Raw genomic sequence first — 25038 nt, 5'->3', positions numbered from 1 at the left:
AATATTATTTCCCTATTATATATATACATATACATATACACACACACACATATATATATATATATATATATATATATATATATATATATATTATACAACTTTTCTTTTTCTTTTTTGTAATATGGTACGATTTTTGTTTGTTAAAAAGAATATTCTTTTTATTTCATTTCAATCGCAGACGCGTGCGCGCAATGGACATTTCAAATTGAATGGTTTTTTATTTTTTTGAAAGTAATTCTTATTTAGGATAAATACATTTGATAGTTTTGTTATCTTATGATAAAAAATATAGATAGGATAATAAAAAGCAATTTTATAGTACCGAGTAGAGGTCGCTGTGCTGTTGCGCACGATTATAAATATCAAACAAACAAAGCGACGCAGATGTTAATTCACTCAAAAACATGATCGTTTATTGTATTATAATTTAATTTTCGATTATGCAAAAAGTTGTGATGTTTTCACAGCCAAAAGAATCTCCCTCTGTAGAGGACGTAAGTTATTTTATTATTTTCTAGTATACTAAAATTATAACCTTGAAATTTTTTCATGAACTTCGAAATAATTTGTTTTAAGTAAATTATTTATTTTTTTTTTTATATTATCATATTTGTTATAACGCTTAATTAAAAAGATTATTTTCTTTTTTTTTTTTTTTTTTATTTAAACCATTCTACAGTTTACCGAAGACGATTCTTTGGGATCTTCGATAAGTTTGAGCGTAGGTGAAAACTCGATACATATAAAAGAAAAGCCTAAATTGGTAAAAGAACCTGAACCTCCACCTGACAATGAAATAAATCTTGAAGAAAAATGGTGGTTAAAAAGGCCAGATACGCGTCTTGAAATCACAAATGCTAAAGCAATAGAAATGAAGACGAAGAAAACACCTACACCTTCACCAGACATTAGCTCTTCTATGAAGGAATTTCTTGAGAAAGAGAAAATGTGCAAAGTGAGGAATAATGATATTTGATTTGTTTTTAATTCAAATATTTGCAAGGTTTTTTTAATACTTTATTTTTATGCTTAGATTATGCATAAAAGCGAAGGAGAGATTAAAGATAAGGATGATACATTATGTGATATACTTGCTTCTGTAGCTTTTGACAAATATCAATCAGATTTTGAAAGTACGTATTATATTATGAGAATATAATATCTTTCATTTTATATATATATATTTTTTAAGCATCTTGAGATTTTATTTGAACTTTTCCTAATATTTTTTTTTTTATATAGATGCAACCGATGAAGACATAGGTAGCATTCTAGAAGAAATGAGCAGAATTGCTGGGGCTTTAAGTCCAAATTCTGCTGCAGACAATGCAAAATCTGGAAGTTCAAGTAAACACCATACAGAAGAAGAAAAGTCTGTAGAAGAATTGCTAGAAGAGGCTGAAAAACTTGTACTCAAAAATACTAGTAATTTATCAAAGAGCATATCAAAGTCTGAAACTTTAGTTTCTGATAATGATCAAGATAATCAGGAAGATTTAAGTAGAGTTAGAAAATTAGAGGAAGATATTTTTCAGTTGATAAAAGAAGAAGTACATAAGGAATCAGAGAAGATTAAGAAAAGTCCGAAATATGAAAAAAAAAGAGAAACTAGTCCTGGAATTGAAATGGTTTATGAGAATATCAATATTTTGCGACCTCCTAAGACATTAGAATTTCAAAGAAAAAAGTTTGAGGAGCAGAAAGTAGAGATATCTAGTAGTTCTGATTTAGATGATCCAATTGAAAGACATTCAAGATCAGAAGAATTAAAAAGTATTAAAAAAATGAGTGAAAGTAAAGATAGTTTGCAAAAAGAAATAACAGATGTTGATAAAGATTTTTTTGAAAACCTTCTGAAAAGATCTAAAGAAAGGTTAGAAGGTGGCATGTCGGGTAGTTCTAGCTTTGGACAAGAAGATTTTTCACATTTTTTAAAATTGTTACAAGGTCAAAGTGATAAAAAGGAACAAGAATTAAAAGAAACTATGCCAATATATGATCTTTTTTTAAAATCAACAAAAAAAGATGGTATTTCTACTGTGGAGGGACAATCAATTATTGATAAGAGTCCAGAATTTCCGGAGAAGGAAATTTCTGAAATACTGGAGAAGGAACTACCTCATACTCATACTACAGGAATAGAGCACAAAACGGGTGAAATAGAATTAAGGAAATCCAAAGAAGTTCGTCAGTTAGACGATAGAAAAATAATTGATGCTTCTTATTCTATTAAACGAACGCATGATCAGTTTGTATTACATAAGACAGATCAGATTTCTTCCAAAGTTACTGATACGAATGATGACAATAAAAAGGTTGTCAATTCCAAAAATGAATTGTATACTGTGGGTCTTACTCCTAGGTTAGAATTGTTTGCAGATGCTATTCCTAAGCTCATTGCTGAAAAATCTAATGAAAATATACAAAAAGATAATAAAGTAACTGTAGAAAGTGATAAGGAATCCATTATAAAGGAAACTAACACAAAAGTTAAAATTAATACAGCCAGTTCGGAAAAAATTTCTCGAGTTAATAGTAAAGATTCTTACTTACGTGATTGGCGGAAACGTGTATCGGATTTGCCTAAAACTAGTCGTGTTGCGTCAGATAATAAGAATCAGAAGAAAGAAATTAGATTCTGTAAATCTAAAAGTTATGATCAGATCTGTAAACCACAATTAAAGAACTCTCAAGAAAATATAAAAGTTCCAAAATCTGCAGACATTACAAGAAAAGCGAATCCATTAATAACTAAAAAATCTCCTATATTGAAATCAAAAATACAATCCAAGCCTGTTTCGAAGTTTTTACCTAAAAGTAAAATGCTCTCACAGTCAAAGGGTGATATAGAAAAAGCTGGTTCCACATTAAGTTTACCATGTAGATCTTCTCAATTTAGATCTTCACCGGAAAATTCAATGGCTGGTGGTGATACGAAACAGAATGTAATAAAAAAAGATTGGGAAGCGTCATGTCGTGAAGAAAAACATAAAAATATTTTATTAAAACAGCAATTGGAATCTGAAGTAAAATTATATAAAAGTCAAATAGATAATATGCGTATGTCTTTTGAGGAAGAACTCTTTGCATTAAGAAAGGAGAATATAATTTTGAAAGCAAAAATAGATGAGCTGTCTTTAAATGAAAAACATGGAAATGTTCATTCAAAGTCAGATGCTAAAGTTATCGTTTTGGAACAAGAGATAGAAAAGTTAGAAAATGTAATTCGTACGTATGAAGCTGAGAATAAAAAATTGATACAAGATACAAAACGTATGCAGGAAGAAATAAAAAAGTTGCAGCAAAAGCAGAAATCTACTACATTAGAAACGAACGAAATGCAACGTTTAATAGATCGTATTAAAGATTTAGAGGAAGAAGCATTAAAATTAAATTTAGAAGTTTCTGAGCTTAAAGAGAAAAATGCTGATTGTACTTTGAAGAATGATGATTTAATACAACAAAATGGTTTACTTAATGATGAATTGGAAATGTTTAAAGAACAATTTAGAGCAAAGAATGACTTTATTACAGATAGGTTACAGGCAATGACTAAGGTAGAGGTCGACTTGAAAAAACAAGTGGAAGAACTGAATATAAAGTTAAGTTCTAAAAACGATCAATTACGCACAACAAAATCAGAATTGGAAAAACTTCAACAAAAAGTTCTACCTTTAGAGAAGGAGCTTTTAGAATTTAGAGTTAAGGAAGGTAATCTTCAAGAAAAATTACAGACTGCTAAAAATCATGTTGAACGTGAGAAGCAACTTACACAAAAATTGAAGGATCAAGTAATACTTGATAACAAAAAAATTATAGATTTAACCAGACAGGTACGTGAAATGGAACGTATTCTTAAAAGAAAAAATCCAGATTCGGTATCTGCTTTAATATTAACTGCTAATTCGGAACAAGACAAAATTGGTACTGAAAAAGTAAAACTTCTTGAAGAAAGAATAGCCGTTCTTGAAAAAGAAATAGAAACCAAAGAAGATATCTCACAGCAAAAGTTGTTTGACTTGCAACAAAAGTTTTCTGATATGAAAGAAAAGTATATATCGCAGATAACAGAATTAGAAGGTAAACTACTGGAAGCAACTGTTGCAAATCAAAAGGTATATAATGATATGTTTACACAAACAACTGTTAAAACTAATGAAAGTAAAGGAATAGAAACGTATAAAAAAGATGAAAGGTCTTTATCAATTGATAAAGAGGAAAGAAAGGATCAAAGAATTGTAAAAGTTGGTCCAAAATCACAAAATCCAAAAGAAGATGCTCATCTTATTGCAACAATACGTGGGCTTAAATTGGAACTTTCAAATAAAGATAGGGCAGTTTCTAAACTTACGAAAGAATATCAAGAATTACAAAAGACTAACAGACGATTACAGAAAGAACGCGAGAAACTTTTAAATGATCGTAGGACGTTCAAAAGTGCAGATCTTGAAAAAGCTAATGCAAAATTGTTAGTTTCACGATCTACAGAAGGTAATGATCAGAACTCAAACATATATCAAAATGGACATGTAGCAGATCAGGGTTCACGATTAACCGCGTCTACTCATAAATTATATGATCCAATGCATTATACAGAAACTACTGACAATGCTTTGATAAAAAAATTATTGAACGATAATGAAATTTTAAAGGAAGAACTGAGCAAAATAAATAAGGACTTCATGGCACTGAAAAACAAGAGACTTCATGATTTGAATCTTCTACAGGAAGAACATGAACGAGAAATGGCTACTCTTGTGAAGGAATATAGCGTTAAATTTGGAGATTCTAAAGTGGTAAAATTACAGGTTTGTGGGCTTGCGTATAGCGTTTTTTCTTGCTTTTAATCATCATTCCACAATAATTATATTTTACATTTCAAATATAATTTATACATTAAATTAATTTATCAATCTGACTTATAGTAATGTTTATAGTTAATTTATATAATTTGATTTTTTATTCTTTTTCTTATCTTTTTCTTTTTTGTTAACTAGTGACTTTATCACTGTATTAATGTTTTAAAATTTTACATTTCGAAATTAACTCTATTATTTTAATACTTTTAGGGACAGGTTAATACACAGGTAGCTGTAATTACTCATCTGAAGGAACAGATTGATAAATTAAGAGATTACAAAGAGCAGGTGGTTGTGTTAAAGGCTGAACGAGAACATTTAGAAAATAAAGTGAAAACACTAAATGAGAAAGTTAAATACCTTTCTACGCCGGTATGTAAATAGCCGATGTGAGTGGTCTTTCTCATTTCGGTTGATACTCTGTTTGTTATAGGGAACTGAGCAGTTACAATTACTACAGGACAAAATTACAATTCTTCAGCAGAGGCACGAAAGTCGCGAAATGACCTTACAGTCTTTGGTACGTAATTTGCTTAGAAATCGTACGCAGTGTAAAGACTGTAAGAATGAAAAGGGTAAAAATCGACAGCTTTGTTATTTTCGCCAAGAACTTGATCATATTCTTGCAATGTTACAAGAAATTGCCAATTCTCATTAACACTGACACGTATTTAATGTGTCTTTTTAAAGTGCCCATAAGACTGTTATTAGTCACATGATTGTAAACATCACATAATCTAATATGTGGTGGTTATTTAGTTTGTTGACCGATATGATTCGTTTTATTTGAATCACGTCGAGGAAAAGCCATGGCCAAAGTCTAACGTCCATGATATAATTACTATTAGCTTTAGCCGTGTATTTTTCTTTTCTCGCTATTGCATCAATTGATGTTGAAACTATTACAGAAGTTTTATCGCCGCGAATACGAATATCAAAAAAACTTCTTATGAAAATCAATGAGATTTTTCATCACTGCCAAAGATACTACTAATATGACTGTAGTTACTATATAACTATCAACGAAGTTATATACGTTATTAAATCTCTTTGTCTTCTCTCTTATGCCTGCTTGCCATTATACATGTGTATATATATATATATATATATATATGTTTAATATAATATATATTTATATATATATATATATATGCGCAACGAGTTAGCCAAAATAATAATAAGTTAAAAGCTTTGATTTTTACAAATTTACAAATTTATTTTTAATAAGAGAATCAAGAATATTAATTTATTTACTTTATATTAGCTATACATTAGCATTAAATGTGTTCCAATCTTTTGGACTTAAAATATGTATACGTGAAATGTTAATTGCCCGTTATTTTGTTAACTTTGACTCGACGAAGTGATAAATTACGTCACTACATAGAGATTTACTTACACGTCTATCTTCCAGAGTTAGGTAGAATCTAGTTTTTTATAATGTCCTTTCTTGAATATTGTTGTAAATAATTGTCATCTTCTTCGGAATTATATTTATGTCATATTTATCCGAGTTCTATTAATACTCGATTTTTCATAATCAACGAATTCATATTTGCGATTGTATCATTCATACTAGAATGGAACTCATTCATTGCTAAAGACTCTATGCATTTGTAATTTAAATGATCTCGCCAAAGTAGTTATATAGCACACATACATATAAACAATCGCACAATTTAACGCATTCCGGCCTCGATAGTGTAATGAAGAATTCATCAGAGATGTATATTTTATTTATTCTAATTAGAAAATTTAAATTTTCATCTAAATGTATAACTTAAGCTAATTAAGTGGAGCGATTACACGAGTCGAATTCTTTTTCTAGTATGCGGTGTACGAATAGTATAAAAAAAAAGAATAATAAAAAGAAAGAAAAAAATTTCAATTTTCTGTCTCGTGTAATCGCTGCTTGTTTTTATTAAAAAGAGGAACCTGTTGATATATTTCATGATTAATGTGCTATATCACGAAGTTTCACTACGACGTTATTCAACTATATTATTATACGTATAGCTGAAACTAAAAATTCATAGTAGAATAAACTAAATGGTTTTTCAAGTTTGTACATATTTACTTGAACCAGTTTCAATAGATCTATGTGACAAATATTATTCTTAATACATTCTAAACTATTCTTCGTAAAATTCTTTCAAATAGTTGGATGTACCATATTTTTTTCCTATTTTTTTTCCTTTTTTAATTTATAATTTATATAGATCACTTTTTTAATACGAAAAATTGTATATTTAAATATTCGAGAGATGAAAAGAATGAAAATCATGTCACATTTTGCGTATAACATTATTTTATAAAATATATCTGATCTACATCTAGATTAGATAACAGTATCTCAAAATTTCTTTAGATATAGAAATGTAACGAGAATTCCGAAAATATACAAAAAATAAATGTCTGGTATGTTCTTTTTTTTTTTTAATAAGTAGAAAAAGAAAAAAGAAGACACGACTGTTGAGAAAATTATCTTCTTTTCTTCAAATGTGATTTGATATGAACAAATAAAATAATGGAAAGATTTAGCACAAAATTGTAGTTTCGAGTGTGATAGAGTACATTTATAGGATACGTTATATTAAACAATTTTATATATACGTAATTAAATCAAAAATAATAATCCATGACCTGTACAATTATTAATTTATGGCTAAAACGTACATACTGTAGAATTTTAGGATAGATCAAAGCGATTTTAATTGTTTTATTTTGGATAAACTTTATCAAATTTATATCTATGTAGATCCTATTATTTTTATTTACAATACGGATATATATATATATATATATATATATATATATGTGTATATATGTATATATATGTGTGTATCGTATTATTGTTTTCTGAATGATAAATGATAAATAATAAAATACTTTTCTAGTGATTGTCTTCATACTTATCAGTGTTCGTTCGAAATATTTGTTTGATATTTGCAACAATTTTCATAACCCAAATATTTCAACGAACACATTACTCATGATAAAAAGTATGTGATAAAATAATAGCGTGTTATTTAATAATCATAATGTTCATATTAATTATATTTCACATTCTATGTTAGCTTAATAATAAAATTTCTAAATTTGCTAGAGTACTGCTTGTAAAATATCGTTCGATGAACGGTAAACTTCTTTAAACATTGAATATTCCTTTATGTAGAAAATTTTATTTGTTTAATCAGTATTGAATGAATATTCCATTGGACCTTTAATTAGCAGACATTAATATTTACAACCAACAATTTACGAGAACAACGATCCATATATATTAGCCATATGTTATTTCCACATCCTTTGGTTTTAATTATTCCTTGTAAAATTTTTAATATGTAAAGTATAAAAATAATAATCAATGCGAGGTTGTACATTGAGATTATATAATAGCAATAAAAAAGTCCAGAGATGATAATGCGAGGGTGATAATATGGGAATAGCATTAAGTATGTTACAAAACACTATTTAAATACATAAATCATAAAAATAAACAATATAAATACATAGAAAATTACGAAAAAATATTATAATAAACATAAATCTTAATTCACCATTTTTGAATGTCCCGTTTATCTCGAAAAATTGGAATATTTCATAAGAGACTAAACCTACTCAAAAAAATTCTTTTACAGATTCATGAAAGGATACAACATATCATGGCAATTATTTTTAGCAAATCGAATGGTAGGGACAAAGCCAAATTAATTTTTTTTAAATGAAACTACATTCTTTTCATAGTTCGATGGCATTTGATGAGTGGAATTCAATGATATGCCATATGAGGTCATTTATTACTATAAAATATTATAAATTATATTATAAATTTGTGATCTACTAGAATGTATAATCTTATATTGTTGGTTGCCGGCTGTTAAGCTGTATGATGTAAAGAAAAGCCGAATTTTTTATCTCTCTTTGTGCTTTTCGAATTATCGATCTAAGTAAAAAAGTTTATTTCGTAAGTTTGGTTTTATGTCCATATAAACGGAATGCTCTTTATTGTATATGCGTGTTGTCTTTCTGTCCGTCCGGATATAATATTTCTCTTATAAGCCTCTCCAAAATCGGCTACTCTTTGTCCTTTCTATTATTGTACCTCCCCTATCACTCGCTCAACCGAGCATTTACTTCAAAGAAATCTATTTTCGAATATATGCACGCATTAGGACGTTCGTAGACAATAATATATTTTATTCTTCGAAAAAATTTAAACTATCTAGTAGTAAAGTTCAATCTATTATTATAACTCGAGACGAGTTCCAAAAGAAAATTTATGACGCTTGATATTCAAGTTTTACAGTTTTACAATATGGGAATTTTATAACCAAAGAATGAAGGAAGGAGAGTAAGTATATAATTCTTATTTTTAAATGCAATTAAAATATATTAAACAAATATGAAAAATAAAAATAATTTATTATTTTTTTTTTCACTTGTCCAGTATATTCAATGTAATAAAATAAATAGATGTTCATAAAATTTGGCAACTAGCGATGATAATGAAAATACATAAGAGGACATAGAAACTATCCAAAAAGAATAAAAGAGAGAGAAGCACAATAGAACTCTCAGAACAAACCTGTGTTATAAATGAAAATAAGGATATACGTATAGAGGATTGGCAAATCGTCCAAACGGAAATTAAACCATATAAAGATGTTTCGATATGAGTTATAAATAAAAAATTGTGCAACATATTATATGTGCTGCAATGTCAACAATCAAAAAAAATTTGAAAATTTAAAAAAAAAGAACAATTCGTAAAACTTGATTTGCGAAAAATTTTCTCGCTTTTCAGAAATTGGAATTTTGAACAGGAAAGAATAACTTGCCAGGAGTTTGGCACTATTCCATGTGCTATCTCTTTCAGCATCATGCGATCCTCGTGCAAACTTAATTTATGATAAAAATTTTTATTTTATCCGGTGTTTGAAATATAATAAAAAGAGCAGATTTGTGGATCAAGAGAAGAATGGTAAGATTTAATGCAAAACACAACGGATATATTTTCAGGTCAAATATTTTTATTTTTATTAGTAATACGTAGTTATTACATTTTATTTGATAATTGTATAGATATTTTATCATATAAATGTTTATGATTATTTACAACATTATTATCGTTTATAATATTTTACAATAATAAATGTTCTCATATGGTATGTCGTTGAATTTGTTTTGATTAACCCTACGGTACTATCAAAAGAATGTAGTTCCATTTAAGAAGATGAATTTGACTTTAAAATTTTCTTCATTATTTGACTTACAAAAAAATTGGCATCATATGATTTGTTTTTTCATACCAAACATATGAGTAAGAAACTTTTTTGCTAGATTCAGTCTCTTACGAAATATTTCAACTTTTCGAGATAAATGGGACATCCTGTATAATGTCTTCAATTACAAAATTTTTATCAATTGCGAAAAGAAATTATTATCTTCTAGCATCGCTGTTGTTTACAAAACTGTATCACTGTTTTATCGGAAGATTAGAGTACACTATTAGACGTAATGTGGTAAAGCTATTCATACGTGGCACTAGTATATCAAATATTATAGTGATTTCTTTTTGATCACTTTTTTCTGCAATATAAAAAGTGAAATATTTTTAACAATCATGTAGAAAGACATTTTCGTTCGTTTCGAGACTGTTTGGCTGAACTCTACATTTTTTACTTTTTTTTTTGCGTAAATTTATGAATATATGTAAAATAAAGTCTTTTAGGAATAGATTGTAGCAATGAAATACATTTTACTTTTGTTTGAACAATTTATTCGCACAAAAAATATACTTTATACATACATATATATATATATTATTTTGTTATTTCTTTGTGTTCTACATTAACTGCACAAACGAGTATTTGCAGATATATTCTATTATATATAGATAACATATAAATAATATATAGATATATTACAGCAACGACGAGCAGGTTCATAGAAGTAGCATGTTAAAAGTAGCATAGTGTCGACGTGGAATTATTCACCATAATGCAAATTTGGGAATATACTGCATCAGATTACTGTAAAATAACGAAAAAAACATTTAAATGCATATTAACACGATCAATAGCATTTATATACTTATAGTACTTATCTAACATAACTTACTCAGTAAAAAGTTTGTTATTTTTGGACATCGATGATCCGTATAAGATACAAATGATGATTATAAAAGGTTGTCGTATAATTTCGAAAGACAAATCGTAGTTCGAAAGAACGTTCGTTCTTAGTAAGTTCGCTATCATTCCGGTTTGCTTTCCGTATTCGTCATTTCTAAATTCTAAGATTTTCTGAGTTCGGTGATTTGTATCAAATAATCGTCTTGTCTTCTCTCCGTCTCTTATTAAATCAAATCGATCACGATCGATCATAGGAACAAAAAGTGTATTTCGATCCCGAGTAAACATTTCAGAGGTTCTGATTTTGTCACGAAGAGAATTAAATTGTCTGAGGTCGACTAATTTTCGATACGAAGATCTCCTATTAGCGTTGCTTCGAGATCGTTCAATCAATTTGAAACCTTTATCGAAATCATCATTTACTTCTCGGTAAAGTGAACCATTATGTCGCGTTACTATCAAATTCAATCGAACGTTTCTTTGATGATCATGAGATTTTAATTCCGTAGAACGTTCTACTTTACCGGCCAAGCTAGATTCAGTGGATTTACGCCTCTCACTAATCGTTCTTTGGATTTTTCTATTATATCGTTCTTGAACCCTCATATTTAAACGTCTTTGTTCTTGAAGATCATTCGTACGAAGCAAAATGGAAGTCCGTTCAAGATTTTCTCGTTGTCGTTGAGTGTCTTGTCGATCGGTCGATAAAACAGATGATCTACGATTGTTGTCTGTTTTAAAGCTCCTACTTTCAACGGATTCGCGTCTTTCGTTGGAATTCAATCGATTCATATTGTCGAACGAGCGACTCAGTGCTTGGAAGCTCTCTACTTGCCTGGAAACGTGGTATTTTCGTGCAATAAATGATCTACGATTCGAAATTTCGGGTGTTAATGTCCTTGTAATGCGATGTTGTCCGTATTGCGTTTGTCTTCGTTCCGCAAATGAAATCTCGACGGCGATTTCTCCTCGCGTTGATCTACGTTCGGTCAATTTTTCGTTCGATCGTTCATTCGAGAAACGTTCGATTCTATTGGTATGATCTAAGAAGGATCGATCGGAAGAGTAACGTGCGATACGAGGAGAATTTCGAAGATATTCAATATTTGAAGATCGAACCGTACGCCTCAGAGTGTTAACTTCACGACGATTTGGTTTCTGTATTTCCATAATTCGGTGGTTCAATAAAATATTGCGTTGTTCGTAGTTATCTATAGATTCGGACGATCTGTTGGGTTTAGTATGAACAATTTCTCCTCGAGAATTCCTAACAGAGAATGAAGATCGTGATAAACGATTAACAAGTTTGCGTCTATTATCACGGCGATCTATATATTCGGATGCACGATCAATTAAGATTCTACGTTCTAAACCGAGGTATCTGTTATTACGATCTAATGTGTTCGTATTTTGTCGATCGACTGAACGAGAGCGCCGATTGAGGAGTTCCCGATTTTCGAGATCGATCATTCTTTGTTCAAATCGTTGATTCTCGAGTCTGTTACCAAATTGCTGCCGTTCCAACGACTTAAATCTTATATTTCTAATTTCGGAGAGGGAATTTTTTCGTCTGATATCATGTCGATCAGCTGGTGTATTATCGTGAGAGGTAGATTTTCTTATTCTTAAAAAGTTCGAAATAATTGATTCACGATCGTATCGATTTCGAGTTCGTGTTAGGTCAGTCATACTTGACGATCGATGTTCACGATTAGAAGTATCACGTCGATTATTTCTATATTCTACGTCTACATTTGATTGACGTTCGCGGTTAAAAGTATCGTGTTGGGAATTTTTACGTTCTACATCTACGCTCAATCGACGTTCACGATTGAAAGTATTAAATTGGGAATTTTTACGTTCTACGCTTAGGTTTGATCCGCGATTAAAAGTATTAAGTCGAGAATTTCTGCGTTCTACGCTTAAGCTTGATCCGCGCTGGCTATTAACAGTATCAAGTCGAGAATTTCTACGTTCTGCGCTTACATCCAATCGACGTTCGCGATTTAAAGTATCAGTTCGAGAATTACTACGTTCTACGCTAAGGTTTGATCCACGTTGTCTATTAATAGTATCAAGTCGAGAATTTCTACGTTCTGCACTTACATCCAATCGATGTTCGCGATTTAAAGTATTAAATCGAGAATTTCTACGTTCTATGCTTAGGTTTGATTCGCGTTGGCTATTAACAGTATCAAGTCGAGAATTTCTACGTTCTGCGCTTACATCCAATCGACGTTCGCGATTTAAAGTATTGGTTCGAGAATTTCTACGTTCTGCATCTATATTTGATTGACGTTCGCGATTAAAAGTATTAAGTCGAGAATTTCTACGTTCTACGCTTAAGCTTGTTCCACGTTGGCTATTAACAGTATTAAGTCGAGAATTTCTACGTTCTGCGTTTAAGCTTGATTCACGTTGGCTATTAACAGTATCAAGTTGAGAATTTCTACGTTCTGCACTTACATCCAATCGACGTTCGCGATTTAAAGTATCGGCTCGAGAATTTCTACGTTCTGCATCTATATTTGATTGACGTTCGCGATTAAAAGTATTAAGTCGAGAATTTCTACGTTCTACGCTAAGGTTTGATCCACGTTGTCTATTAATAGTATCAAGTCGAGAATTTCTACGTTCTGCACTTACATCCAATCGACGTTCGCGATTTAAAGTATCGGCTCGAGAATTTCTACGTTCTGCATCTATATTTGATTGACGTTCACGATTAAAAGTATTAAGTCGAGAATTTCTACGTTCTACGCTTAGGTTTGATCCGCGTTGGCTATTAACAGTATCAAGTCGAGAATTTCTACGTTCTGCGCTTACATCCAATCGACGTTCGCGATTTAAAATATCGGCTCGAGAATTTCTACGTTCTGCATCTATACTTGATTGACGTTCGCGATTAAAAGTATCAAGTCGAGAATTTCTACGTTCTGCGCTTACATCCAATCGACGTTCGCGATTTAAAGTATCGGCTCGAGAATTTCTACGTTCTGCATCTATATTTGATTGACGTTCACGATTAAAAGTATTAAGTCGAGAATTTCTACGTTCTACGCTTAGGTTTGATCCTCGTTGGCTATTAACAGTATCAAGTCGAGAATTTCTACGTTCTGCACTTACATCCAATCGACGTTCGCGATTTAAAGTATCGGCTGGAGAATTTCTACGTTCTGCATCTATACTTGATTGACGTTCGCGATTAAAAGTATCAAGTCGAGAATTTCTACGTTCTGCGCTTACATCCAATCGACGTTCGCGATTTAAAGTATCGGCTCGAGAATTTCTACGTTCTGCATCTATATTTGATTGACGTTCTGCATCTATATTTGATTGACGTTCACGATTAAAAGTATTAAGTCGAGAATTTCTACGTTCTACGCTTAGGTTTGATCCTCGTTGGCTATTAACAGTATCAAGTCGAGAATTTCTACGTTCTGCACTTACATCCAATCGACGTTCGCGATTTAAAGTATCGGCTCGAGAATTTCTACGTTCTGCATCTATACTTGATTGACGTTCGCGATTAAAAGTATTAAGTCGAGAATTTCTACGTTCTGCGCTTACATCCAATCGACGTTCGCGATTTAAAGTATCGGCTCGAGAATTTCTACGTTCTGCATCTATATTTGATTGACGTTCACGATTAAAAGTATTAAGTCGAGAATTTCTACGTTCTACGCTTAGGTTTGATCCGCGTTGGCTATTAACAGTATCAAGTCGAGAATTTCTACGTTCTGCGCTTATATCCAATTGACGTTCGCGATTTAAAGTATCGACTCGAGAATTTCTACGTTTTACATCTATATTCGATTGATGGTCCGAAGTGTCGATTCGAGAATTTCTACGATCGTTACTGCGTCGTTCTTTCATGAAACGCCTTTCCATATTTTCGCTTTTAGCAGCTTGTCTTTCTACAGAATTCGATCTATTATCTTGAGTTTTTTCTCGAACATTTTTTCTATTATCTCCAATTGTTCTTTCAATGTTCCTAATTTCTCTTTTTTCGATACCTCGAGAATCGAACTTTCTACGTGTGTCTACTTCGAATCGTTCTCTTCGTTCTTTTAATTCATGATTATCAAGAATTCTTTGTCCGTCTGTTCGTTTGATTCCATTTTGCTCGCGACGTTCTATGGATCTAAATTTATCATTAGAGAACCTTCTTGATAATTTATCATTAGAGAACCTTCTTGATAATTGCCTTATACGATCCGTTATATCTCGAGTCATTTCCGGATTTGGCGAATGGCGATAAGATAATCGAACGTTTTCGATCCTTGAATCGACTCGTTCCAAAGAACGTGACGGTCTGTTTGTTGAATAAGAAGAACGTTCTGAAACTCGTCGTTCGCTCAACGTTCCGTGTCTTCTTTCCAAAAGTGCATTCCTGTTAATACACGATTCGGTCGATTTTTTACGTTCAACTCGAATGATGTCGGAACCGATTTCCTTTTCTTCATTATTTTTCAAGGTGAGATACTGTTTTTCCGGAAGAGCAAGACAGACCGAAGATGTTGTCAAAGGATTCAAATTTGGGCAAACGTCCACACTGAAAAATCGATGATATTTTGAAATTAAATGTATAGAAAGATAAGAGAACTTCTTATTTGTATTTTTTTTGTTCAGAACTGTTTTTTGAAAAATATTTTTATCGTATAATACATATAAATTAAACGAAAATATGAAAGATGAATTATCGGATTTCTTAAATATAATATAGTAACGAAACAAAATATACTTATGAGGGGCACGATGAAGGAGTTCAGGACCGGTCAGGCTTCCTGCTTGTCCTTCTCTGTCCCTAGCTATCAAACCGAAAGTCACGCATGCCAGTGATACCAGTAATAAACCGATGTATTGCCAGGACCGCACGGGTAAGACCACGTGCCTCGTACGCCTCATTCTACGATTAAAAAAATATTATTTTCTTATAAATATTTGAATACTAGACTTATAGGTAAATATCATATTTATAACACTAATCATACAATATTTTAAAACAAAATATACGACAAATTTTACTTTATTTCTTTTCAAATAATTTTTTAATAAAATTTTATATCTATATGAAGACTATAAAATGAAATAGAATAAAATAGAAGATCAGTATTCGAGAAAAGAAAAGAAGTTTTTATTTACCTGTACGATTAGAAATTTGATGATTTCTAAAGTTCTCGTTCTTGTTTCTTCGAAGCAAAAAATATTGAAACTCGGAAGATGTTCTTCCTCTGAGCTCTGGAGAGCTGCTGATGCTGGTAGTCCCCAGGGTGCTCCTTTTATACAGGCAGATACGCTCTGTAAATTCGATGAAAACACAATTTCGTGCTTATCAGCTCAGGCCACATGGGACCCCGTGCAACAGGGTGCGAATAGTTGCGAGGGTGGCTAATGTTACGAATGGAAAGATTGAGAAACTCGTACGGTATTGGTTAACCAGGTAGAAAATTACTAACCGTTATCTACTCTCTGACGATATTCCAAACTCGGTGAAATTTCTCTGTGCGTAGGTGTCTTTACGTCAAACTATCCTTTCGATACTCTTTTTGTCTTTTTATTTTAACTTCTTTCTTTTCTTTTTATTTGAACATGGATTATTATTATTATTGTTACTTATTTCTTTTCTTTATTTGTTTTTCAATCTTTTACATTGGGATTTTAATTGCTACCAGCAAGAGATAGAAAGAAGGCAGCTTCTATTTTATTTTACGTTAAAAAACTTTGATTATTACACTATTTTGTAAAATTTTCTATATATTTAGATATATTTGTAATATCTTTAATATTATGTTATCATATCAATATCATATTACAATTTCTTTAATATTTTAATTCATAATATTATAATTTGTAATATAATATTATAATATTTTAATTTGTAATATTATAATTTCATTTTATTTCTTTTGACATGTTGACCGTCTAGTACAACTTTAGTATGTTTTGTTAATTGCAAGTGTTTCATTGAATTTAAATATTGTTTAACAGTCAAATACTAATAAAAACAAATCCACAAGATTTAGGAAATTTTTAATTACAGAATTGTTATATCTTTAAATTAATCGTTATGATTATATGTATTGAAATAAAACATATACAAGACGAATATATATTATTTGTTACGAGAAAAGTAAACAGACTCTAGAAAGATTGATGTAAAACTAAAAAAATTTAAATAATACTGTAACTTTTTATACCACCTGTCCTAAAATGCCAGGACTTTGTTTAAATTATTTCGAAGAATAATATAAAAGGTAATTGTAATATTATTATATAATTTTATTTTTTACAGATAAATTATATATAAACACTTGTACGCACATATTTTTATGTTACTCAAATATGGCGAAACTGCGTTAAAAGTGTTAATTATTGTTATACGCGAAATAGTAAATGAATAACGATTTTTATATCTATGCCATTGTTATAATGACAAATTATTAATTGCACAATTATACGGAGTACGGATGGATTAATAAAGTAAATTTAAATTGTCTGTTTCTTTTTTTTATTCGTATTTATTATTTTTTTATATAAAACACGCATTAAAATATAAAATAGGAGTGTACTGCGTACGAATTATTATAAATACATTAAATCGTGTATTTACATTATTTTATATTATATTATATCTTATATTTCCATACATACTTGCACGCTAGTCGACTAAAAATTTTTAGAAAATTTTGATGTTTTTCTCTTTCTCTTTCTCTTTTTATTTCTCTCTCTTTTTATTTTTCTCTCTCTATCTCTCTCTTTCTCTTCTTATTTATCTCTCTTTCTCTCTCTCTTTCTCTTTCTCTCTTTCTCTCGGAGGAGGAGGAAGAAAAGGGAAGATTCATAATCGTGGCCAGCGTAATATCCGAAAATTTTCGACTTGTTTCGAACAGTCGAGAATAACGAAAGATCGGTTATCACGTAGATTCATTCAATAAATAATAAATTTTTGCCGATATACAAATTCGTACGATAATAAATTTCTTTCAATGTTCTTAAAAAACAAATGTTCTAATACTTATAACAGTAATTAACGTAATGAAGAAATTTGAACTGATATTGGATGAATCGGATGTAGCAATTCTGAGCTCGCTACAGACAGTTTCGTTCTGTTCCGGTAATGCCGTAAAATTCGGGAATGTTTGAATATTTGCCGGCTGAAAGAAAATTAAGTTAAGTTAAGAAAAAAATAAAACAAGAAAAAGAAAGTAAGAATTCAAGAACGTACGATTTTTTATTAAAAATATAAATATTCTTCAAGTGCTCTTACCAGTGCCAATTTGTCGTCCCTTTTTCTACAAAATGTCATGTGTCTACCATGATAAAGACTTTTTTCAATCGATCTGGCAAGAAGTTCTTCTGTCCAAGGTAAAGCGAGTATATGTTCTGCTAAAGTTCGACCTAACAAATAAAAATACAAACAATACTAACAAATCGATTCTTGCATGAAATTGTTATTATTAATATATTATGTATTTAATGTATAATACGTAGTAATAAAAATATTAATTTACCTCGAAATTCTTCTGGTTCTTCGATAATAAGTCGGGCAAAGACGTTATCACTTTCACGTTCCTCCGAATAATCTCTCATTGCTTTCAATGCCGACTCTGCTTCTCTGATAATATCCTCGTCGATTTGCTCGCTAGGTCTCGTCGCAGGATAAACCGGAAGCTGTTGTCTGGCCGTAAAAGGTAAACTCACTGGATCAGCTCTATAAATAAAATGTAATAAAGTTATATTATAATTAAAGAAATGGAATATGATGAAATAACATTTAATTCAATTAAAAATATTATTTTACCCGGTTGTTAGAAAAAGTTTTTCCAAATGATCCATAGTGACACCTTTGAAGCTATATACGGCAAGGGTTTTGAAAAGATCTTTCACAGGTGTCATACTATAGCAAGCTGCTAACGGTGTTCTCGGATAATGTACAACGAATGCTAAACACATTTCTTGCGACGCTGCATATCCTCCTAGCGTAGGCCTTGTCCTGTCCAACGTTCTGTAAACGCATTCAGCAACCAATTCATCACCTGGTAAAATTTTCACTTCCTTCTCCAAGGTATGCGATTGTTGGTAGTCGAAATCAAAATGATTGTCCTGTACTATTCGAGGAAGTTCTTTTCCTTTACGAATATGCTTCAAACTCAAACGACGTCCAGCCAGATGAGAATGGAGTACTACTGATACAACGTTTACACCGTCTTCGGGAAACATCTGTGTAAAAAAAAATGTTTAATGAAATTCGTACATATAGACGAATCTCAAAAATTATATTATATTACTTTCGTAATATTATTGATATTTACCGTGTTCGTGCAATGTGGCGTACAATATCCAGCCGTAGCATATTCCTTCTGTCTCGGAGGTACCAAATGAAGTGGACTGACTGCTACACCAGCAACAAGAATTCCTGCTTCTTGAGCGCGGAGTTTTGGTGTTAAGTGAATTCTAACTCCACTACTATCTATTACTTTCTTTAACCCAGGATTATTATAATGTACTTCCAACATATAATAAGAACCTTCTTGGTGTTCGGCTATAGGAATTCCCACGTGATCTGGAAGCCATTCTCCTAAAATAAAAATAATCTTAATTAAATTAATCTATTTTATCATTTCATATTTTTTATTATATTTAAATAATATTTTGAAAATTAATTTCTACCTCTGCTACCACGGGCCCAGGCCAAGACAGGCTGCAAACAGGATTCCCATTCACGTGGCATCGTGGGACTGTAACAAGGTGCACCAGCGATTCTAGCATGCTGACCGAGAATCGGTGAAGTTGAAGCACACTCATACACTATCACGTGATGTACCAAGTCTTCGTTTGCTTTCTCCACCAGAGGCGTATACTAAAAACGGTATAGATGTAATATAAATTAATACCCTATATGTATATATGTTTTCTTTTATAGATAAGATATAAATAAATATATATATATATATATATATTTATATATATATATATATATAAATGATAATATAAAATATATATATAGAAATGATAATATAAAAGAATAAAAAAACGAAAATATCAGAAAAATATGGAAAAGCTAGAAAATTATTCCAATTTTTATGTTAGAAATCATGGCACGTTTTATAAAAAAGAATGAATTGGATTCTTCTCTTTTCGAAAAGATATCGATGCAAGTCAATGAGCATTTCGGACAACGCAATGACATCATCGAATCTTTTTTTATTCTAGGCGACGTCTATAGCGTTCATGCGACGTTCGACACGAATGACCGTGATTCGTGAAAGACATACATAATGAAGCCCAACCTTTGCATTCTTTTGTAGGTTTGATCGTTGACACGTTAGTTTACTTACAATCAGCAAAAAATACGGTACTCGTTTCTTCGGATAAGAATTTTGATGGCAGTCAATGGCGTTATCGTAGGAACTCTCGTGAGTATAAAATCTCGCGAAATATACTTACATATATGTAAGTACTGGTATTATGTATTATACTTGGAACGTAATGAAAATAAATATTTTTATTTATTAAAAGGAATTTTAATTATGTACTTACCCCGATCATATGATGCTTTTTGGTTAAAGAAGGCGCCTTAAAAATTTTGCACCAATAAACGGTATCCATCGTGTCGGATACCGTAAACTGTAATATTGAAAAACGCAGGTAAACATATCAATTTGTAAATTTAACGAATATCGATCGATAAATAATATTGTTATATTCCTACCTGATTTAATTTCACATCCCAATGCCTTATATCTTGCATTTCCTGAGGTGGAGCATGAGGCGATGGAGTCCTGAGTCGTAACGCTCTTCCACCACGTTTGTCACCATGCCAAATCGCCGTATTCAATTCGGGATCGCTTTGGTGTAAAGCCCATAAAACTCTTACGGTATCGCCCTAAAATATTTTATTTGTTGATACTGAGTCATTTCGTTCCTTATATTATAGATAAAATTAATAATTATATTATTAAATATATTTAACGGATATTGATAAGTATTTATTATTGATATATATTTATATACAATTGTGATAAATTTTCTTTTAATTTTCTTATGTATTAATATTTACCGTAAGCCGATGATCCTGCGGATCGCAAGTTTGCCAATTTCTAATGAAAGTTACGCTCGTATGAGTTTCATTTTGAAAACCCTCGAGAACATGGACATCTTGAGAAGTGTCCGTAACTGGTGCTGCATTCGACTCCTCGATACCGTGCGAATCCTTAAAGATAACGTATAAAAATCGATTTATTTTCAAATATCATTGTTCGCGATAAAACATGTTAAATTAGATCAAAAACTTCGAAATCATGTCGTTCGAGTGCCAGGTGTTTTCGTGCTTCTGTAGTACATCATTCTTTTTTTTTCTCTTTGCACTCAGCGTGCACTTTCTCTTTTGATCGTATCAGAAACAGATTGCAATGTACATTTTAATAACAATTTTTACGTTCGAGCAAATAATCGATAATTCAAAATGATTTGTATCTTTATTTTTTTGCGATTTAATATTGGTATTATCATGATAAGTGAACATACATAGAAGATAAAAATACAGGCAATGAATTTGTATATAATCATCTATTATTTTACTCAGTATCATTAGAAGTTATAATAACAGTCACAGAAAGAGAGGCCCAAGGCGTTTGGGTCCGTTGGATTCGTAAATAGCGAGTTAGAATAGAAGAAGGGAGGATGCCATAGTAAGCAGAGCCGTAGCGAAGGGTTCGAAGGGAAATCCTCTTCCTGTTCATAATGAATCCAAATAATTGCTTTACCGTCGTCATGCCCAACGAGTACCGCAGTAGTTTTTAACGAGCACGTGCAAGAAGGAAACGGTCTCTGGAGTCATCGGAGGAAGACGATGGAATATGCGAACGTTCGTCGATTTGCATACGACAACGCATTCGAAATTACCGATGCTGAAAAATATCCTTCTGATCCGTGTCCCTAAAGCGTAACATCTTTTAACGCTTCATGAGTTCTTTTTTGTTTTCTCTTTCTTTTTTTTTCTTTTAAGGATGAAAGAAACGATCGATTTTTAAGCATAAAAAGAAAAGAAAAAGAGAAAGTATGAATCAATATTTAATTAATTATTATATTGGAATGATATCTATTAATTCATTATTTAATAGGCTATAACGTGAGTAATCAAAGGAATATAAATAAAAACGTAAAACTCTCACGATAAATCAAAAAGAATCTTTCATTGTGATCGATCTCATTACTTCGTGTAGTTCAAGTTCGTTCTCACGCGTTACGCAAGGATATTCTCATAGTATGCGGATATTCTCATCGTCTTTCGAGGGTAATTAATAAAATGCGGAGAGTAAGAAAAAAAAGAAAATAAAAAAAAGAGTTTGATGATTAAGTCTGGAATACTTCCGGCGATAAGATCATACACATAAATCGGTATCTCTGTATCGAACTAATTCCTTAATTTCTACGAATCATTCATTTCACTTATGAAAAATTTTAATGCCCATCACGTTTTCACATTCTTAACGATAGATTATTATCTTTAAACTTTACATAATTCTGACAGCCTTTACTTTAACGCACGCAGTAGTTACACTTTGTAATACGAACAGATGAAAGAGAATTTCTTTTTTGCTCGTTAAAGCGTGACGTGTTTTTAACGATAATAATCACAAAGTTGCCGAGAAAATGAAACGTGACATAATCGTTTCTATAAAATTATTATTATTAGTTTAATACGTATGTAGATGTTATATTCGTAAAACATGTCCAGGAGAGATTTTAAAGTTTTATAATCGAGCAATTAGGTTAAAAGCGTGTAACTGCGAGGTCTACAACGGCACGTGAGAAAATTTCTTTAGTTGATCGCGTCGATAGAATTTTATATTCTTCGCTCATATAATCGCAGTATTCATAATTATTAATATCGATTAAAAAATATGTTAAAAAAAAAAAATAAAGATCAAAGAATCACAATATGATTATATTTTCGATAGATATTTTTTTGAAAAATCGTTTATATTAACGTTTATAAATATTTCTTTGCTATCACTAGCTTTTTCACTAATTTCTTATCGATCGATAAATATATAACGGTATGTATGTACAATATTAACTATTGAGATTATTAAATCGGTATCGAAATAAATCATATTCGGATTATAGTTTGTCAACGTTCACCGAGCAAGCCCCTGGAGTTCCCGCAGGACAACGGGGAGGCTTTTTATTCCTTTCTCTAAGGACCTCCCTCTGTTACCAGCTGCTGTTCTGCCAGGTGGTAAAAAGAAGCGGCACTGCCGGGGAAAAAGAGATTCCGAGATAGAGGGAGATAAACGACGACGACGAGAGTAGAGAAAAAGAGAGAGAAAAAGAGAAAGAGAGGGAAAGGGAGGGAGAGAGAGAGAGAGAGAGAGAGAGAGAGAGAGAGACGGAGAAAGGAGATCGGTACCTTCGTTGTGTAGTCGGCGATAGAAGGAGAGAGGTATAGAGGAGCAAGAAAAAGTAAGCCGAAGAAAGAGGACGAAAGGACGAGAAGGAGGATGAGAAGGAGGTGGAGGAGGAGGAGGAGGAAGAGGAGGAAGAGAAGAAGAAGAAGAAGAAGGTGCTTCGACGTGAGAGAAAGAGCGAGAAAGAGAGAAAGAAAGAGAAAGAGAAACAGAGAGAGAGAGAGAGAAAAAAAGAGAGAAGGAGAGTGAGAGAGAAAGAGAGAAAGAACTACGTTCAAAACACCTGGCAAGCATCGTCCTCTCAGTGGCGCCTCATGAGAGGAATTTCTTCTTTTTCTTCGGGATCTGGACCCATGGGAACCGCCTTGAATCTCACTGAACAAGGGCCAGTGTTCTCTTTTTTGCACGACTTATACCTATCGATCGAAAAGCTTACCACGAGGTAGTATATCTATACATAAGGTATCCTATGTATTTACAGGTATGAAGAATGTATAATTTTTATCGTACAATGTACCTACATATATGTGAAACATTAGGTATTTGATTTAATAAGACCGTGTGAATCATGGAAACACGTATTTGATGTAACATTCTGAAAGCAGGATAGATAAAAATAAATAAGAGTAAGTGGAAAGAAAAAGAAGTGGAGAGGAGAAAAAGATCAGATCCGGTAGCTTAAGGACCAATCCAGTTTGAACACAGCAATAAGACGATTGTCAGTATTTAGGCGTTAATTCGCTTAAGTTTTTTACCTTTAAGTTAGGTCAACGAAATGGATTATGAGGCTAATACGGTATTCTTGGCTTACGCGTTATCGGTCTTAACTTCAAACGGTCATAATGTCAAAAAGAAAATACAAAGAAAAAGAAAAGAAAAGAAAAAATATAGAAAATAAATAGCCCTGGATAAAATTAGATTTCACGAGTTAGCGACGGATAAACTTTCAAACTCATACACTAGATCAGACAATTACAAATCTTTCTTCAACTACAAGTCTCTTCATGCCTTTTTGCCAGATCAATAAATCCCTAAAATGGGATACAATAGCTCGAGTTCGTGCGAACCACGAATGGTTTATACCCTTCTTTTTTTCTTATATAGTCCCTTTTTCTTTTTCTTACCCTTCAGTTTTATTTTCTTATTAAGGCGACCCTGAATTCTCTGATTCCCAGAAGGCTACTGACGTTTTCATTTTCTTTCCAAGCGTTAATAACGATTACAACCGACGATCTTACGATCTATAATTACTTTAATAATCTGTCCGTCCTGTTTATTGTGAAACATGAAATATTATATTTACGTAAAAGTAAATACTCCACGAAGAACGTTTATACTTTTTTTTTACGAGATGAGATCGAATTCAATAATGTATTATCATGTAAGATGTGTATCAATAACATATCTACAAAATCGTATTTAATAAGAGTACGAAGAAATTCTTGTAAAATTATTGATAATGTTTCGATAAGTTGAGAAGAACTGAGATTATCGGTGAGAGAAAAGACATAAAACTCGAGAAAGAGATAGAAAGAGATAGAGAGAGAGATAGAGAGAGAGATAGAGAGAGAGATAGAGAGAGAGATAGAGAGAGAGATAGAGAGAGAGAGAGAGAGAAAGAGAGAGAGA

The 25038-nt window shown here is 31.5% G+C and overlaps 3 protein-coding genes across 4 annotated transcripts in view; 1 reads left to right on the top strand and 2 right to left on the bottom strand.

The window, feature by feature from the left end:
- The first annotated feature begins 200 nt into the window (after positions 1-200).
- LOC124427428 (centrosomal protein of 162 kDa-like) lies at positions 201-6920 on the top strand. 2 transcript variants are annotated; one of them, XM_046970335.1, is made up of 6 exons: positions 207-494; positions 680-955; positions 1034-1133; positions 1243-4808; positions 5070-5231; positions 5293-6920. In XM_046970335.1, exons 1-6 carry the CDS (start codon positions 441-443, stop codon positions 5515-5517), a joined length of 4383 nt encoding a protein of 1460 aa, XP_046826291.1. In that variant the 5' UTR covers positions 207-440; the 3' UTR covers positions 5518-6920. The 2 variants fall into 2 exon arrangements, with proteins under 2 accessions (XP_046826292.1, XP_046826291.1); XM_046970336.1 differs by lacking the exons at positions 5070-5231; positions 5293-6920 and having other exon boundaries at positions 201-494; positions 1243-4491; positions 4653-4807.
- Positions 6921-10613: 3693 nt separating this feature from the next.
- LOC124427452 (nuclear-pore anchor-like) lies at positions 10614-16598 on the bottom strand. Its single transcript, XM_046970387.1, has 4 exons — positions 16139-16598; positions 15738-15902; positions 10983-15548; positions 10614-10894 (listed from the first exon to the last, which is right to left on the bottom strand). The coding sequence occupies exons 2-4, from the start codon at positions 15899-15901 to the stop codon at positions 10855-10857; spliced, it is 4770 nt and encodes a 1589-aa protein (XP_046826343.1). The 5' UTR covers position 15902; positions 16139-16598; the 3' UTR covers positions 10614-10854.
- A 1192-nt stretch (positions 16599-17790) lies between these two features.
- Positions 17791-25038, bottom strand: part of LOC124427467 (MOXD1 homolog 1) — a 15878-nt gene continuing 8630 nt past the window's right edge. Inside the window, exons 2-10 of the mRNA XM_046970411.1 lie at positions 21057-21209; positions 20709-20882; positions 20537-20623; positions 19667-19856; positions 19309-19574; positions 18798-19216; positions 18508-18707; positions 18264-18394; positions 17791-18150 (exon numbers count right to left, since the gene is read on the bottom strand). Of these exons, the coding sequence (XP_046826367.1) occupies positions 17989-18150; positions 18264-18394; positions 18508-18707; positions 18798-19216; positions 19309-19574; positions 19667-19856; positions 20537-20623; positions 20709-20882; positions 21057-21209 (1782 nt within the window). The 3' untranslated portion in view covers positions 17791-17988. The remainder of the gene's footprint in view (positions 18151-18263; positions 18395-18507; positions 18708-18797; positions 19217-19308; positions 19575-19666; positions 19857-20536; positions 20624-20708; positions 20883-21056; positions 21210-25038) is intronic.

The sequence above is a fragment of the Vespa crabro genome, chromosome 10, assembly GCF_910589235.1.
Source record: "Vespa crabro chromosome 10, iyVesCrab1.2, whole genome shotgun sequence".
NCBI classification, from domain to species: domain Eukaryota; kingdom Metazoa; phylum Arthropoda; class Insecta; order Hymenoptera; family Vespidae; genus Vespa; species Vespa crabro.
This window is presented reverse-complemented; position numbering and strand designations above follow the sequence as displayed.